The 16,521-nt window shown below is 34.8% G+C and overlaps 1 protein-coding gene across 2 annotated transcripts in view; it reads left to right on the top strand.

The window, feature by feature from the left end:
* The window catches only part of LOC107565832 (paired box protein Pax-7-like), a 73,124-nt gene that overhangs the window by 46,788 nt on the left and 9,815 nt on the right, over positions 1–16,521 (top strand). For both annotated transcript variants that reach the window (XM_016251112.1, XM_016251111.1), the window contains exon 7: positions 151–347. In XM_016251112.1, coding sequence (XP_016106598.1) covers positions 151–347 — 197 coding nt within the window. The remainder of the gene's footprint in view (positions 1–150; positions 348–16,521) is intronic.

Below are 16,521 nucleotides of genomic sequence, written 5' to 3'. Positions count from 1 at the left end.
ATGTTTTCGTGAAGAACTTGAACCTTTTTTCTGTTTATTTAATACTCATTACACAAACTCATCTCATACATGAATGGCAATAAAATAAAGGTTCCCATGATGCATTTCAGAATAATTCTCTGACGTAATTAAACGTGCTGTTCTTCCCAGACGGCTGTGGCACGGTGCATCGGCCACAGCCGTTGCCCCCCTCCACCATGCATCAGGGCGGGCTCTCGAGCGACAGCAGCTCCGCCTATGGCCTCTCGTCCAACCGCCACAGTTTCTCCAGCTACACTGACACCTTCATGAGCCAGTCAGCGAGCAGTAATCACATGAATCCCGTGAGCAATGGACTATCTCCACAGGTCAGTAAGGGTCACTGGCCACAGTGTTTAAATACTCTTCTCTATAGCCACATGTCAAGGAGTCTTTCAAGTGGAATTACGAGACCTCTCTGAAGATAAAACGGCATATTCTTTGTGCGCTGCCGTGTACATTTGGTGATTAGATGCGTCTCATGTGTACTGAGCAGACATGTTTTGGAGAAATCATCTTCTAGTGGATGATACCCCCCTTGTGCTCGTGAAGTGTTTATAAGATATTGTGTTCTAATGAATATTCCTTTGTTTTACTCACTCTCCTAATTAAAAGAAAGATTTAGTTCTGTGATTCTAAGAAAATTAGTTTTGAGACAATACAGGATACCCTAAAGAGAAGAAATCCCATATGCAGTCATAGAGCTGCTAGCACTGCGCCTCATTCAGAAAAGAGCCTAATCTCACTAAACTAATGGATCTGTATGTTCAATTGTCTAGAAGTAATTTTCAAGCATTGACAGACATTTTAATAAGTCAGGGTGTTTTAATGAACTAGAACGGAGCAAAAAATTTTTGTCTCGTCTTGCTCTGATACATCTTTGAGTATGAAGGTAAAATGGAAAGCCAGTAAGGCTTTTGTAGGTGTTAGTCCTTGTGTTTCTGAGCAAAGACTCTTGTTAAAGACGTTATGTAGCATTCTTGAATAATGGAGATTAACAAATAGGACTCATTGCTCAGGGTTGATTCCTAAAAGGAAAATGGCTGCTATTGATGCACATCACTGGTAAAGAGTGTATTACAAGCAATTATTCACCATTAGTGGGCAGTTCTGCCCACTATAGCCAAGAAGATCTGACTAACAGGCAGAAAATAAGATTGAAATGGTGTGTAAGGAGTTGAAAATGAAATTCAATACTGCGTTTGTCCACAATTACCCCCTTGTTCACACGTTTTATGGCCACTTCCCCCCCCTCACCAAACATTTCTCAAAGCAGATTGGAAACTGGTATTACTATTTTTTTTCCCAAAGAGAGGAAAGAATTAGGGATTTGATGACAAAAAAGAGATTTTCTCTTGTACTGCGGAGTTGGGGGATAACATAAGCGTTTCTCAGCATGTTTGATTGTTAATCGTAGTGGAGGGGCTTTAAGTGCTAATGCTTTCGCTGCAAACCTGCATAAATAACTGAACATGGTTCGAGCATTTTTATGCAGTTTGTGGGTGGTGTATTAACAGCCAGAAATAGATCAAATAACAGCTGTATTTTATTTTATTTTATTAAAGCAGCAATTTTTATAGATGCAGCATGTCAACAAAAATTAATATTAATCGAATTATCTATACATTGAAAGAGGATAAAAGCACAATTGTAATTGTTAAAATCATTATTAAAATGATATTTTTCCCCCATGGGTTTTGTATGAATCTCTCACTAAAATGAAGATGGTTCACCCTCCATCCGACCCCTCCTCAGCCCCCTAACCTCCCCACCCCTGTCCAGCCCTTCTCACATGTGGCTATTCCATCAGGCCCTTATTGTAGGAAAAATTAATGTTCTCTTTGACAGGAGTATCATAGTTCAACCCCAGCATCACACTGTGCCTCAATGTCCATGAAAGGGCCGCCAGTGCCCCACAAGGCAACCCCCCCTCCCCCATTCTTCTCAGCTACAGGGAGTCCACATGGCAGTCCTTACAAGCTTGTTTTTGTACATCACAATTTTCTCCATCATTTGTCTAATATATTGTCTTTCTTTTACTTATAATTCCCCCTCTAGTCATTTATTTTAACACATTAATTTTGTCTTCAATGAAGACAGTTCATGCAAATCAATGCAAATAATTGAGTGCGTGCAAGTGGTGTTTGTATTATACAGAGAGTGCAGTTTTTCCTAAATAGTAGAGCACTGTGGGATTGCACAGAGAGCTTTTTGTTTGGTTTATTTGCTTGTGAAATCTTATCAACCATTTTAAAAGCTTTATAGCCTAAAGTTGTTGTCATAGTAGTGTAATGGCCTTCTCTCATTTGTCTAGACAAAACCTTCTTTGACACTGAATTTTCACTGCTGCTTTGTGGCACATCTAACTGACGGTTTCAAAGTAATTCTGCTTATTTTTTTCCATTTATGAAACATTTGCGTCTCCTTCTGATTTCTTTTATATTTAGTATCCTGACTTCTGAAGTTTGACTATTTCTCAACAGTGGATAGTGAATTCAAAAAGAAGTAAAACAACATTTCTGTTTTTCCTCCATGCTTCAACAGTTTATGGCACTAGTTTATCCCTGTTATTTAATATCTTTTGAGCTCAGATTTTTGGAAATATTTGCTGGTCAAGCTCATGCATATTAACAATATTAATTGTAACTTGACTGGTTACACAACGGCAATAAAATTAATCACATGAAGGAAAAAAATACAACCTAACTCAAACGGAAATGTAATATATGACATATATTCACATATAAGGTTATAACATAAAAAATCACTGTAGTAAAATTTGTATGTAGATATGTTAATAATATCTATATATGATGATTTTATGTGGCATTTATGTAGCAACCATATGTCAAAAATATGAATTAAAAAATTGTATAAATATAACATATTACATACATATTTGTGTGGTCTAGAGATATATGCTGATATATGAAATTGTTCCAATTTCTAATACTTTTCATATATGATTTTGCTTTATATGACAATATAGTTCATATATGGAAATGTAATATATGTACATATATTACATTTGTAAATGGGAAAATTTGCCATACAGAAACACCTGATCTATAACAAAACTTTATCTATTTGAATTTGAATTTGAATTTTAGACGATAGCGCTCAACACCTAGAGACACAGCAAAAATGTCAACATTTTATTCATTGTATTTCGATATACATGAAAATCTAGTGCATGCTTGGAATGACCTGGCTTTTAGTTTAGGAAAACGTGAGAAAGATGTGCTTATTTTCAGTTGTGCATTTGTCAAATTGTGTGGATGGACCGCTTTGCAGCTTCTGTCGAGTGGAGAAAACTTGTGGGTTTCAGTAAATGTGCTGTGATGGCCGCGTGCCAGAATGAAATGCAACCCTGCTGGGTTCACAACACCAACAGGTGCACAAGCCTCTTTCAGTCTTTTCATGTGCCAGCAGAAGCAGAGCGCTTCTCACTGCACCTCTGGAAAACACATTAAACAGCACTGCAGCTTAGTTCGGATGAAAATTATGCAATACCAGACCTAATCTCCATTAAGCCCACTTTTGGACTGGGTCAGAGCTATGGACAGATTTCTATGGCCTTGACTGCATGTCTTTTCTGTGTTTCATCTGCTGCTGGACATTGAGACCAGTCCAAACACTGGACATGTGGCGACGGAATGAATGCGGTAATAAAGCCGTAGGCTGCTTTACTACGACAGTCACTCCTCCTCCTACAACAGATGCTTTGTGCAGGTGGCTGATTGGGTTTTACAGTGGGAGACGTTCTGCTATGCTTGTCTGATATGTGCAGTGTTTTTGTTGTTAGTTGTTGTAACTGGAGAAGAAAACAACACACACCCATTTTAATGAACAGGTTTTACTAAAACCAACCATTCAGTATAATCAGTCATGCTTTTTGTTTCGGGCCCCGTAGCAACAACGCCACCCCTCAAGGCACTCGAGTCATCTAGTAAAGCTTCCAGTGCCAGTATTAAATGAGCATTACTGCAATTTCACTCTGCAACATTAGTGTCAGGTTGATTGGGCCGTAACGGGTAGTTATTGTGCGTGAGTGCAATATTAACAAAATTAACAAATTATTAAAACTATTTTGTTATTATAGTCATTTATTTTTAATCATTACACATTTACTTTTTTAGAAGACGTTTGTTTACTTTATATTTTACATTTATATTTTATTATAACAATACTTATATATTTATTCTTACATTTTATATTTACTCTTATAGAGACTTTTATATTGATTTTTATTTATATATATATTTTTTATTTATTGTCTTAGAAGACTTTTATATGTATTTCCATTTATAATTATTTGTATTCATTCTCTTAAATTTGTATATTAACACACACACACACACACACACACACCACACACATGTTGTGTTTCCATGTTTTATGGGGACATTCCATAGGCGTAATGGTTTTTATACTGTACAAACTGTATGTGCTATTGCCCTACAGCAACCCTACCCCTTACAGGAAACTTTGTGCATTTTTACTTTCTCAAAAAAACTCATTCTGTATGATTTATAAGCTTGTTTCCTCATGGGGACCTCAAAAAATGTCCCCACAAGGTCAGAATTTATTAGTATTACTATCCTTGTGGGGACATTTGGTCCCCATAACGTGATAAATACCAGGTACACACACACACAAACACATATTATACATTTATATTTTCTGCATTTTATATTTACTTTTTAAGATGTTTGTTTATTTTCATTTATAATTATTCTGTAATTATTCTCTTGAATGATATTTATTAACATTTATATTTTATAATACATTTGTATTTATTCTTACATTTTATATTAACTCTTTACAGGATTTATACTTTATTATATTATATTATATATTAGAATACTTATACTTATTTTCATTTATTTTTATATTTATTCTCTACACTTTCTATATTGAATAACAATATTATTTTTCTTTTAGAACTAAATTTCATTCAAAAGAACTTAAACTGTTAAATGAAACCATTTAGTGATTTATCAGTGTATAAGACTAAAAAAAAAAGTAAATAAATTGTACAAATATATTTTAAAATATATTTTGGCAATGCTGTAAATTAATATAATACATTTTAGCATTTAAAACATCAAAATATGATATATATATTAAGAAAAATCAATACTCTTCTAAACAAATGCATCCACACACTTGTAAGAGAAGTGAAAGAAAAATGGCAAATGTATCATTTTGTGTGTGTGTGTGTGCATTTGGAAGATTTGTGTTTTGGAATGAAGGAACTTTGGCTAACATTTGATGTTAGGAAGGGAGAGCGAATAGGCTGGGTTTCAGCACTGGGGGATCAGAGGCAGAGCAGTGCTCACCAGCACTCCCTTTGATCCGTATCCCCAGGCCTCCCTGCCTGAGCCACGCGCAAAACTCAGGCCTCACCAGTGATTCCTGACAACTGTCTGCTAGAGATAAGGGAGGGGGACTCCAACCTCTCTCCTCTCCTCCATTAGCACAGCAGCCACTTTAAACTGGATGAATTATATTTAAGAAGCCTGCACAGGGGTTGCCAAAAAAGAAAAACATATTATATGAGAGAGAGGGGGGGGTGAGAAAGAGAGAGAGAGAGAGAAAAAGAAGATGATTGAGTTTTGGTTCACTTCTTTTTTGACAAGACATTGTGCACCTGAATGTCAATGAGAGAATCTATGTGCAGTTTCTGCTATTATTACCAGTGCGGTATTAAGCTGCTCACCGGGCACGGTGTCAGCTGGCATGTGTCACCATCAACAAATCAAAAGACTAAATACATGCATATTTACATCACCCCCGTGCTCCGAGAGCAGAGGAGAAATACTTGTTAATTAGAAACCTTCTTAAATACAGATGCTGTTTCAATTTGGCAAGAGTTAAAAAGTAAGAGGCTTTAAAAAAAAAAAAGAAAAAAAAAGATGAGACCTGCTCAGAAGCTGCCAAGAAAATCATGGGAATTTAAATCATATCCACTGGCAGAATGTTTTCTGCATGAATTTATTTGGTTTCTCTCTCTCTTCCTATCTTTTTTTCCCCTCTCTAGCGCAAGCTGAGAGAAATTGAAGTATTGTGCGTGTGTTAATGAAACATAGTAGGTTTCTCAGGTCACTCAAATACATATGTAAAATTCACATTCAACATCTCCAGCGGCTCTAGACTGAAAGTAGAGGGTCTGTCATATAACCGTATGTGTGGAAAGACAGAAAGATATTAAGAATGGTTTAATGGTTAAATGGTTAAATGGAATGGAGGTTATGATCTCCACAACATCTGGTGATTATTTCGAGATGAGCAATGACCTTAATCAGGGTAAATGCCACACTTTTTTTTTCTGTGAAAATGAGGCTGTAATATTTTTCATTTAGCTGTCTATTCCTTGTTTTGTGTATTTTTCATTCATGAAAAATTAAATATGGTGTCTAGTAGAGTCCACACATTCTCATTTCTCAGCCTCTCTATTCATTCCACTCTTTCTGCTCTTCATTTATAGCATCTCTGATCTGTTTTTACTCTCTCTTACTCTCTTTTTTTCTTCTTATTCTCTTACATAGATGAAAGGCTGCAGCAGACAATAAGTACAATTTAAATTCAAGAGTGTTTGTGTGTGAAAATGAGCTGTTGCGTCCTGATAAATAAGGGATATAAGAGAATGTGATTTACATTTATCTCGCAGAGGCAACCCAGGAGATGAGGATTTAAGCAAGACCAGTACACTCACTGCATTGTGGCTGAAATGCAGGAGAATTAACTGTTAGATTGAAAAATATTATTACTTATTAATATTACCTCAGCATTTACAATATCCTAAATACCAGATTGCATGTATTCATGCATATTGTATATTTGTTTCCGTAAGATAAGCTATAATCTTATTTGCTTATGATGAGCGAGGCAGTCCTCAAATATTTATTTAAAGCACTATAAAAAGTGCTTGAACAATATGAACATACATTTATACAGCTATTATTTTCATAAAGTATTACAGAAGTTTATTATTCAGTTTGTTTTGATTAAACAGACATAGTTGTGTCTTAGTGGTTACATGTTTCTAAACAAGGAGTTGCTGGGAATAGAAAATTGTTGTATATCTCACCAGTAGAGTTTCATTTATGTTTTAATTTATTTATTGACATTTATATTTTATTATAACAATACATGCATATTTATTCTTACATTTTATATTTAGTTATTTAGGAGACTTTTATATATATTTTCATCTATATATTTTTTATTTATTGTCTTAGATTTTATTTATTTATTGACATTTTATATTTTATTATAGTACATTTATATTTATTGCATTTTATATTTACTCTTTACAAGATTGTTATATTATATATTAGAATGTTTATACTTATTTTAATTTATATTTATCATTTATTTTTATATTTATTCTCTGATTTTTAAAATATTGATTTATATTTTATTTATATAAAATAAAATATATATAAAATAAATATATTATATTTTTATTTTATTTTAAAATGTAACTATTATGACAGCTTGTACGGTTTTACAGTATGGATTATGCTATTCATTCGTTTTATTCTTTAAAAATGTAAAAGCATAGTAAATTTCTTACTAAATTCAGTATTTTATTTTATTTTATTATTTTTCAGCTGTGGTATCAGGATCAGGATCATACAGTGTGAACAGCAAAACTTCCAACAATTATGAACCTGCTGAAAACACCACGGGTTGGGGGGGGGGGGGGTCTTTGTGCACATGCTTCCTGTTAGTTCCAGATGCCAGTGTGACAGGTGTGAAGTTATGATTAATACTACAGCCTCGCAAAACTACAACTGCCAATCACCCTACCTGCCCCCTCCACAGTTTATAACAGACTTTTGTTAGCTTGTCTCATTGTTTTGGATTTTGTATGTAAAGCTACAATAGTTTTACAGTTTCTGTGATGTGGATTTACAACATCTCGGAGGTTTTCCTCCTCCGTATCGTCCCCCTCCTCCCCTTCCTTCATGCTCGCTCACCTTCCTTAGCGCTGGAGTCCCCAGCTGGCTGACACTAACTGCCCTGCTCTCTCCTCTCAGACTCCAGCTGAGAGCTATTTCACTATTTATTTACATGTAATTATCCCTATGAAGTGCAGATATTAACACTGTCAAGAACAATTTGACTTGACATTCTTCACTAGGCCTGCTCCCTGCTGTTTTTAGCAAACAAACACCCCCTCCTCCCGCCTCCCACGCCAGCTCTCCACCTTGCATTATTCTTGGACGGTGTTAGCTGCTGCCGAGCCACCCCTTGTGAAATCATTTAAAGCAGACGTTTAATTTGGCAGAAGCGGAGGCGGAGGCGGCGGCAGCACCAGGCGTGAAAAGATCGGCAGGTGGGATGAGAGGTCAGAGGGGGATGTTTTTTTCCTTGTGACTGAATCTATCTCACACATCCGCAAACACTGAATAAAATAATCAGATTGCACCTCACACTTTTTCCTATATCAGCTCAATAGGACGCATTAACCTTTGGTTAACTCCAGGCCTTGTAGCACTTTGGGATATTTAGGGTCCAGTGGTACTGAAAAGCCGTGTCTGTATTACACTAGAGCAGACTAGCAGTGATTGGAATGCAAGAAAAAATGTTTTAAGAAGTGATTTTTGAAGATAAAAACAAAGTGTCATAGACACAGATGGATTACAGATGGATGAATGGATAGATAGATAATTGTTTTCCATCTATATTTACATATAAATAAAGATGGAAAACAATTATCTATCTATCCATTCATCCATCTGTTTACTAGATTCAAAAAATACATATTAACAAAAAAAGACTACTTTTTTTGTATTTTTTTATATTTATTGTGAACAATTTATTTTTGTATTTTATTTATTTATAATTCATTTCAAATTAATATGTCTTGTTTGCTAAAATAGCTTTTGTTAGATAAGTGTTTTAAGCAATTTTTAAATATTTATTATATATGTGCTCTGTACTTTGCCATAATCTAATATACAGAGTTTGCTTTTAATTTTTTTGTGCTGATTTGGGGGGACAATATGTGCAATTTTGCAGAGGGAAAATTTGTTAAAAAGAGATGTGAATAGTACTTTCTCATTTGTAGCAAACTGTGTAATCCTGTAAAATATGTAATATTTAGAAATAGATGATGTGTACACAAAAATAGTGTAGAAACAATTTTCACTTAGAAATTGCTAGTAAATTTCACAAATACTATCAAAGAAATGGCAAGTATCACTGAATTAAATGCGAAATGTAGAAACAAGTTAAAAATCTTAAATATTACTTTCTTGTAAAACAAATTCCATTATTTATTTATTTATTCAATATTATTTAAAAGAAAATGAACAAATTGTTATGGGGTTATAATTGTACAAAAATTGTACAAAAGTTTGTTTTATGTCTTGATGTGTCAGTGTAAGTGATTTTTCTCTTTCACTCTGCACATTGATTCCCGTCATGCATTATCAGAGCCCTGGGTTACTGCACAGGGTTAAAAGAGCCATATGCAGAATATTTCCTACAGATAACATGTTGCGAGAAGTGACAGCTTGTCTGGTTGCACGCTAATCGCTCTCATCTGGGCCCAGCTTGTCAATGCCCACTTTCTGTCACTGTCAATCACATGCCTAATTTGAAACAATTAAAGCCTCAGCCTCCGCTTCCAGCCTATACGACAGTCTGTGCCATCCCCTCTCACAGTCAAACGCCCACCCCCACCCTCTCCGCTTTTGGCCGACTCTTCTTTTCACTTTCAGTTAATGTGCTGTGGCCAATTAGCGCAGTGACATCGAGCCAGGAGAGGAAATCATCTATGTCATCTGCTCCCTGCCACTAGGGGAGAGAGAGATCCCACGAAGGTCTCGCCGTAAACAGACAGGTCTTCTAATTACCCACCTCTGCCTCCAGCCGTGACAAAACCACTAATTGATTTTATGCAATAGTGTTTATTTGAAAAATAGCCATTTTGTCTCTCGGGTGGGGGTCTTGTTTTGTCACCTTTCAAGGTGACTGCACTGATGTCATGATGGTCTGATTCTTCAGTGTGGGTTCATGTACTGTATGCTTGATAGACTCATAGTGTCTTTTCTAGTGATGCTAATAGGTGATTATATATGGAAATGAATTTATATTGCATGATTAGCCCCTTGCACTTTTTATGTTGAAGCTTTATATGGAAGAATATCACAGAAGAGAGAATTTTATAATAGTTAATGTATGTAAATGGTGTAATTTCTGGAACTACAAACTGCAAAATTTGGGGTCAGCAAGTTTTTTTTTTTTTTTTTTTAAGAATTTTTTTTCTGTTCAGCAAGGGCACATTAAATTGATTAAAAGTACAGTAAAGGTGCATTACATTATTTACATTATTACAAAAAAAATGTATTTCAAAGAAATACTGTTCTTGTGAACTTTCTATTCATCAAAGTGCTGAAACCCTGAAAAAATGTTACCCGGTTTACCATAAAAATATTAAGCAGCACAAAATTTAATTTTCATGATGAACAAATTGGCAAATAATAATGATTTCTGAAAGATCATGTGACAATGGAGACTGGAGTTATATTAAAATGGTTATTTTAAATTATAATAATATTCACAATTTTACTGTCATCAGAAACATCAGTCTTGTTGAGGATGAGAGACTTCTTATACAGGTGCATCTCAATAAATTAGAATGTCGTGGAAAAGTTCATTTATTTTAGTAATTCAACTCAAATTGTGAAACTCGTGTATTAAATAAATTCAGTGCACACAGACTGAAGTAGTTTAAGTCTTTGGTTCTTTTAATTGTGATGATTTTGGCTCACATTTAACAAAAACCCACCAATTCACTATCTCAACAAATTAGAATACTTCATAAGACATTTTTAGTGAATTGTTGGCCTTCTGGAAAGCATGTTCATTTACTGTACATGTACTCAATACTTGGTAGGGGCTCATTTTGCATGAATTACTGCATCAATGCGACGTGGCATGGAGGCAATCAGCCTGTGGCACTGCTGAGGTGTAATGGAAGCCCAGGTTGCTTTGACAGTGGCCTTCAGGTCATCTGCATTGTTGGGTCTGGTGTCTCTCATCTTCCTCTTGACAATACCCCATAGATTCTCTATGGGGTTCAGGTCTGGTGAGTTTGCAGGCCAATCAAGCACAGTAACACCATGGTCATTGAACCAGCTTTTGGTACCTTTGGCAGTGTGGGCAGGTGCCAATTCCTGCTGGAAAATGAAATCAGCATCTCCATAAAGCTTGTCAGCAGAAGGAAGCATGAAGTGCTCATGAAGAAACACAGTGGACCAAAAGTCCTCTTTTCAGATGAAAGTAAATTTTGCATTTCATTTGGAAATCAAGGTCCCAGAGTCTGGAGGAAGAGTGGAGAGGCACAGAAACCATGTTGCTTGAAGTCCAGTGTGAAGTTTCCACAGTCTGTGATGATTTGGGCTGCCATGTCATCTGCTGGTGTTGGTCCACTGTGTTTTCTGAAGTCCACAGTCAACGCAGCCACGTACCAGGAAATTTTAGAGCACTTCATGCTTCCTTCTGCTGACAAGCTTTATGGAGATGCTGATTTCATTTTCCAGCAGGAATTGGCACCTGCCCACACTGCCAAAGGTACCAAAAGCTGGTTCAATGACCATGGCGTTACTGTGCTTGATTGGCCTGCAAACTCACCAGACCTGAACTATTGTCAAGAGGAAGATGAGAGACACCAGACCCAACAATGCAGATGACCTGAAGGCCGCTATCAAAGCAACCTGGGCTTCCATACCACCTCAGCAGTGCCACAGGCTGATCACCTCCATGCCACGCCGCATTGATGCAGTAATTCATGCAAAAGGAGCCCCTACCAAGTATTGAGTACATGTACAGTAAATGAACATACTTTCCAGAAGGCCAACAATTCACTAAAAATGTTTTTTTTATTGGTCTTATGAAGTATTCTAATTTGTTGAGATAGTGAATTGGTGGGTTTTTGTTAAATGTGAGCCAAAATCATCACAATTAAAAGAACCAAAGACTTAAACTACTTCAGTCTGTGTGCATTGAATTTATTTAATACACGAGTTTCACAATTTGAGTTGAATTACTAAAATAAATGAACTTTTCCACGACATTCTAATTTATTGAGATGCACCTGTAATATCTTATTGACATTTTTTTTTCAGATCTTACTCTAACTTTTGAACGATAATGTACAATGGTGTGAATTTGGGGAGTGAGTAACTTTAATAAATATTATTATTCATTATTTATATTGAATATATTTTATATACGTTATATATTTTATATATTATTTTAAATTATTTAAAAAAATTGTGTGAATTTGGGGAGGGAGTAACTTTAAAGAATTGTTATTATTAATAATAAATTATAACAAATAATAATATTATTAATTATTATTATTATTATTATTAATTATTTATATTTTGTATATTATTTTAAATAATTGTTTTATTATTTATATAAAATTCTTGTTGCAATTCTGTATGTTGTCACTTGTGGTGCAGAAAGACACACTTTATTTTTAACTAATGAACATCTCATGAGCATGAGTCATGATTGTATTGCCCAGATCTGTGTGGAATTACATCACTCATCACAGCATTCTAGAACTACCATGCTCAAATGTCCACATTTCCATTTATGTGTTTTCCTGTTTGCTATCTTGCCTCTTGACATTGTTTGCTAGTTGATTCTGGCATTGTGGGTGTTTGGGGTGTTTGAGGATTACGGCTTCTCTCTGAAAAGCGACTTTCCGATAAAGAATGGCAGTGCTTCTTTAATTACGGCTGCATTGCATCAGATATTGCCCCTGAAATGTAATGCTGAAGTCGGTGAGTGTTTTTATACTCATGTCACTCACGAGAACATTGTGCTCTGTTTGCTAATCCCCAAATCCAATATTGTTTTTTGGAAGCAGTGTCTTTTTTATGTATGTAATGTATTCATACCGCATCTATCTCCCTTAACTCAGTTCATTTACTGCAGCTGATCTCTGTAAGTATGATATTAGGACTGGAGGTCTGAGGGTAGGACATGTAACCTTTAGCTGTGCAGATAGCCGCATGACATCAACCCTTGTCATTCCAGCTCCCTGCACAGGTGACATTTTCCCAAAATGCTTGTGTGTATTCCAGTGAAACGAGAGCCGCTCTCTTGCACACCAGCAAATCCAGTCTTGGACAGATTAAGCTGAGTGTGGATGTGCGTAAAAGAGAGATTTTGTGTGTGTGAGTTAGCTGGCCCACAGACACACACTGTCCTCCTGGAGTCTCCACCCACATTTGTCCTACTGCCTCCCCCCACACTTTTGTCCCTCCTCTCTCTCTCTCTCTCTCTCTCTCTCTCTCTCTCTCTCTCTCTCTCTCTCAGACCAGGTGGACAGGCCAGATTTTGGGCTGTATTGTCAGGGACTCTGAGTGTCTTTTATGCTATTATAGCTCTCTCCAGGGGATTCACCTACAGTTAAACCTACAGCATAACGCTTGTTGTTCTTAAGAGTGTATTTTGGTTTAAATACAACTCAGTGTTTCCCCTAGGTTTACGGCTTTTGGGGGGGAGGGCAAGCGTTTCAGTACGAGTACTACACAAAACCGCGCCCCCCTAAAATAATGGCAGGGGAAACACTGCAACTTATAAACTATTGACATAAAAACTTGGCAGCATGCTGTTGATTACCATAGAAAACAGCTTCCTTTGTCTGTAAAAATAGAAAAACTGATGAATTTACATATATTATTGTTATATTATTATATTTTATTAATGTAATATATATTATATATATGCTTTATATATAAATATATAATAAAATTTATAGACTGATTATAATGATTCATTATTGAATTGGTTTGATTATTATACTTCTTATTATATTTAATTTTTATTAATATTTGTAATCAATCGTTTTTACAAAAATAATGTGGGATTTACTTTAAAGCAATTTTTGCTGAGAAATTGCTACAAAATTTCACAAATAATTACAAAGAAACAGTTTCCTTTGTCTGTAAAAATAGAAAAAACGATAAATTTACATTTATTGTATTATTGTTATATTATTATATTTTATACTTTAAACATGTAATATATATTATATATGCTTTATATTAGTAAAATATATAATAAAATGTATAGACTGATTATAATTATTCATTATTTAATTGTTTGATTATTATTATTATTTCTATTATTAATATATTTGTATTAATATTTGTAGTCATCCGTTGTTACAAAAATTGTACAGGATTTACTTTGAAACGATTGTTATTGACAAATTGCTATTAAATTTCACAAATAATTACAAAGAAATGGCAATTAACACTGAATTAAATGTGAAATGTTGAAGGATACTGAAATAGTATTTTCTTTTACATCTTACAAATGATTTTTTTGAAGTTGTAAATAAATGTTTAAAAATAACATGTATATTTTAATACTGTTGTTGTTGAGTCAAAGTTATATCAAAGTCTATAGTAACCACTGGAACATGGGGTTGACAATAAACAATCCTGTAACCTCTAAATTTAAAGTAACATTTATACTATTTCTCTAGCAAGTTTTAATTTGCTTTAATTTGCCTCCCGCCCTCCAAATTACAATAGATTGTATCGTGATTGAGTTATTATTGATAGATCACATTATTAATAAAGAGTAGTGCTATTAAGCCATCCTCTGTGTAAGTGTTTAGTTCCAGTTTTGTTGAATTAGCCTCTCGTTTGTTTCCTGTCATCGCATTTCAGTTTTGTTCCAGTTAAGCATGAGCCTCGTTCCATTTTGGCAAGAAAAAAAAAATCCAACAAAGAACCAAGTCACGTCAAACATTTACTCAGACAAAAAATATAATTTGACAGTTAAGGAAATTATGGTAGTGTGAAAAGCTTTCCTTTTTATTGCAACTGCGCTGTTTGTTTATCTGAAAGGATGCACATTGTATCAATTTCCAGTTTTACATTTACACTGCTGCAGGCTAGAGGGCTCTGAAGTTGAGAGAATTAATTACTTTTTATTATTATTTATAAAGTAATCTATCTGTCGGGAGACAGAAAGTGAAAAGGAGCGAGAGAGGGAGAGGAGCGAAACGCCTGCAGCTATGTCCTTTAAACTGGATCCTGCCTGGCATTATCTGCACTAGCAGCTCTCACACAGACCGACAACAAATGAAAGCCTAGCTACTGGGGGGATGCTTCACAGAATGAAAGAGAGAGAGAAAGAGGAAATAGTTGGGCTGGGGTGGGGGGTGAGGGCTGTGGGGGTGGGGAGTTACTTTGAAAGGGCTCAAGAAAGTTAAGTGTGTCTCAGCCGGGGTGTTCGCACTGTGTGCTGGTGTGGGTCGGCCTGGATTTGTCCTCTGGTGTTTGTGGGCCTGGAGAGTCGCACTGCCTGGGGATGTTGTTTGTCAGCCAGATTGATTGGCAAATATTCCAGCTTCCTCCCACCAGCCGTATCAGATACAAAAAGGTTACACGTGTGGAAAGAATATTGATTTTTACTTAGCAATGGTAGTATGGAAGGAAATAATAGATTACAAGTCTGCATCCGACTGGGCTGTCGACTCTACTCGGTTGTAGTCTTGGGTTCTAACTGCAGGCAAGGTTATCCGAGTTTATATGTTTTGCCCTTTAACAGAATCTCTGGCTTATACTAAAGCTTATGTACACAATTTAAGAAATTCTTAAAAATTATAGTGATGTAGGAACCTTTTCTGTAAACCATATTTTGCATATTTAACCCGTATGCTTTGAAACAAATGAAAAAAGTACTTTGATATTTACTTAAATTCTATGGGCTAAATGTACTATTTTATTTTATTCTATTTTTCTATTTTTCTGTCTATTCTATATTTATTTAATTTTATAATTTTATTATTACCCTTTTTATTTTATTTTTACAAACTGAGTGGCAATGTTATGCTAATCATTTAACCTTTATTTATTCTAGAACATAATTTCATTTTATTATTATTTTTTTTCCCAATTTTGTTTTTAAAAATGTATTTAATTTTTTTTTTACATTTATTTACAAACTGAGTAACAGTGTAATTTTCTATACTAATCATTTAACTTATTTTTATTTTTTTTATTTGCAAAATGAGTGCCAATGTTATATTATATGCTAATCATTTTACCTTTAATTATTCTAGAACATTATTTCATTTTATTTTTAATTTTTTTATTGACATAATGAGTGGCAATGTTATTTTCTGTGCTAATCATTTATCATTTATTTATTCTAGAACATTATTTCATTTGATTATTTATCTCTCCAATTTATCTACCCCATTTTATTTAATTTGATTTCCCCCCATTTCTTTAAATTTTATTTACAAACTGAGTAACAGTGTTTTTTTCTGTACTAGTCGTTCAACTTGCATTTATCCTGAAACATTCACACTATTATAGTCTCTTAAGAAAAGTGTCTTCTGTTTTCTTAAGAACAATTCAACTTTAGCACAGCGATCCCCATGACAAAAATTGTGGCTGATATGTGAGCCCTTTCTAAAACAGAGCCAGACTCTGTCGTTTCTGC

The sequence above is a fragment of the Sinocyclocheilus grahami genome, unplaced genomic scaffold (assembly GCF_001515645.1).
Source record: "Sinocyclocheilus grahami isolate Dianchi unplaced genomic scaffold, SAMN03320097.WGS_v1.1 scaffold1030.1, whole genome shotgun sequence".
NCBI lineage: Eukaryota > Metazoa > Chordata > Actinopteri > Cypriniformes > Cyprinidae > Sinocyclocheilus > Sinocyclocheilus grahami.
This window is presented reverse-complemented; position numbering and strand designations above follow the sequence as displayed.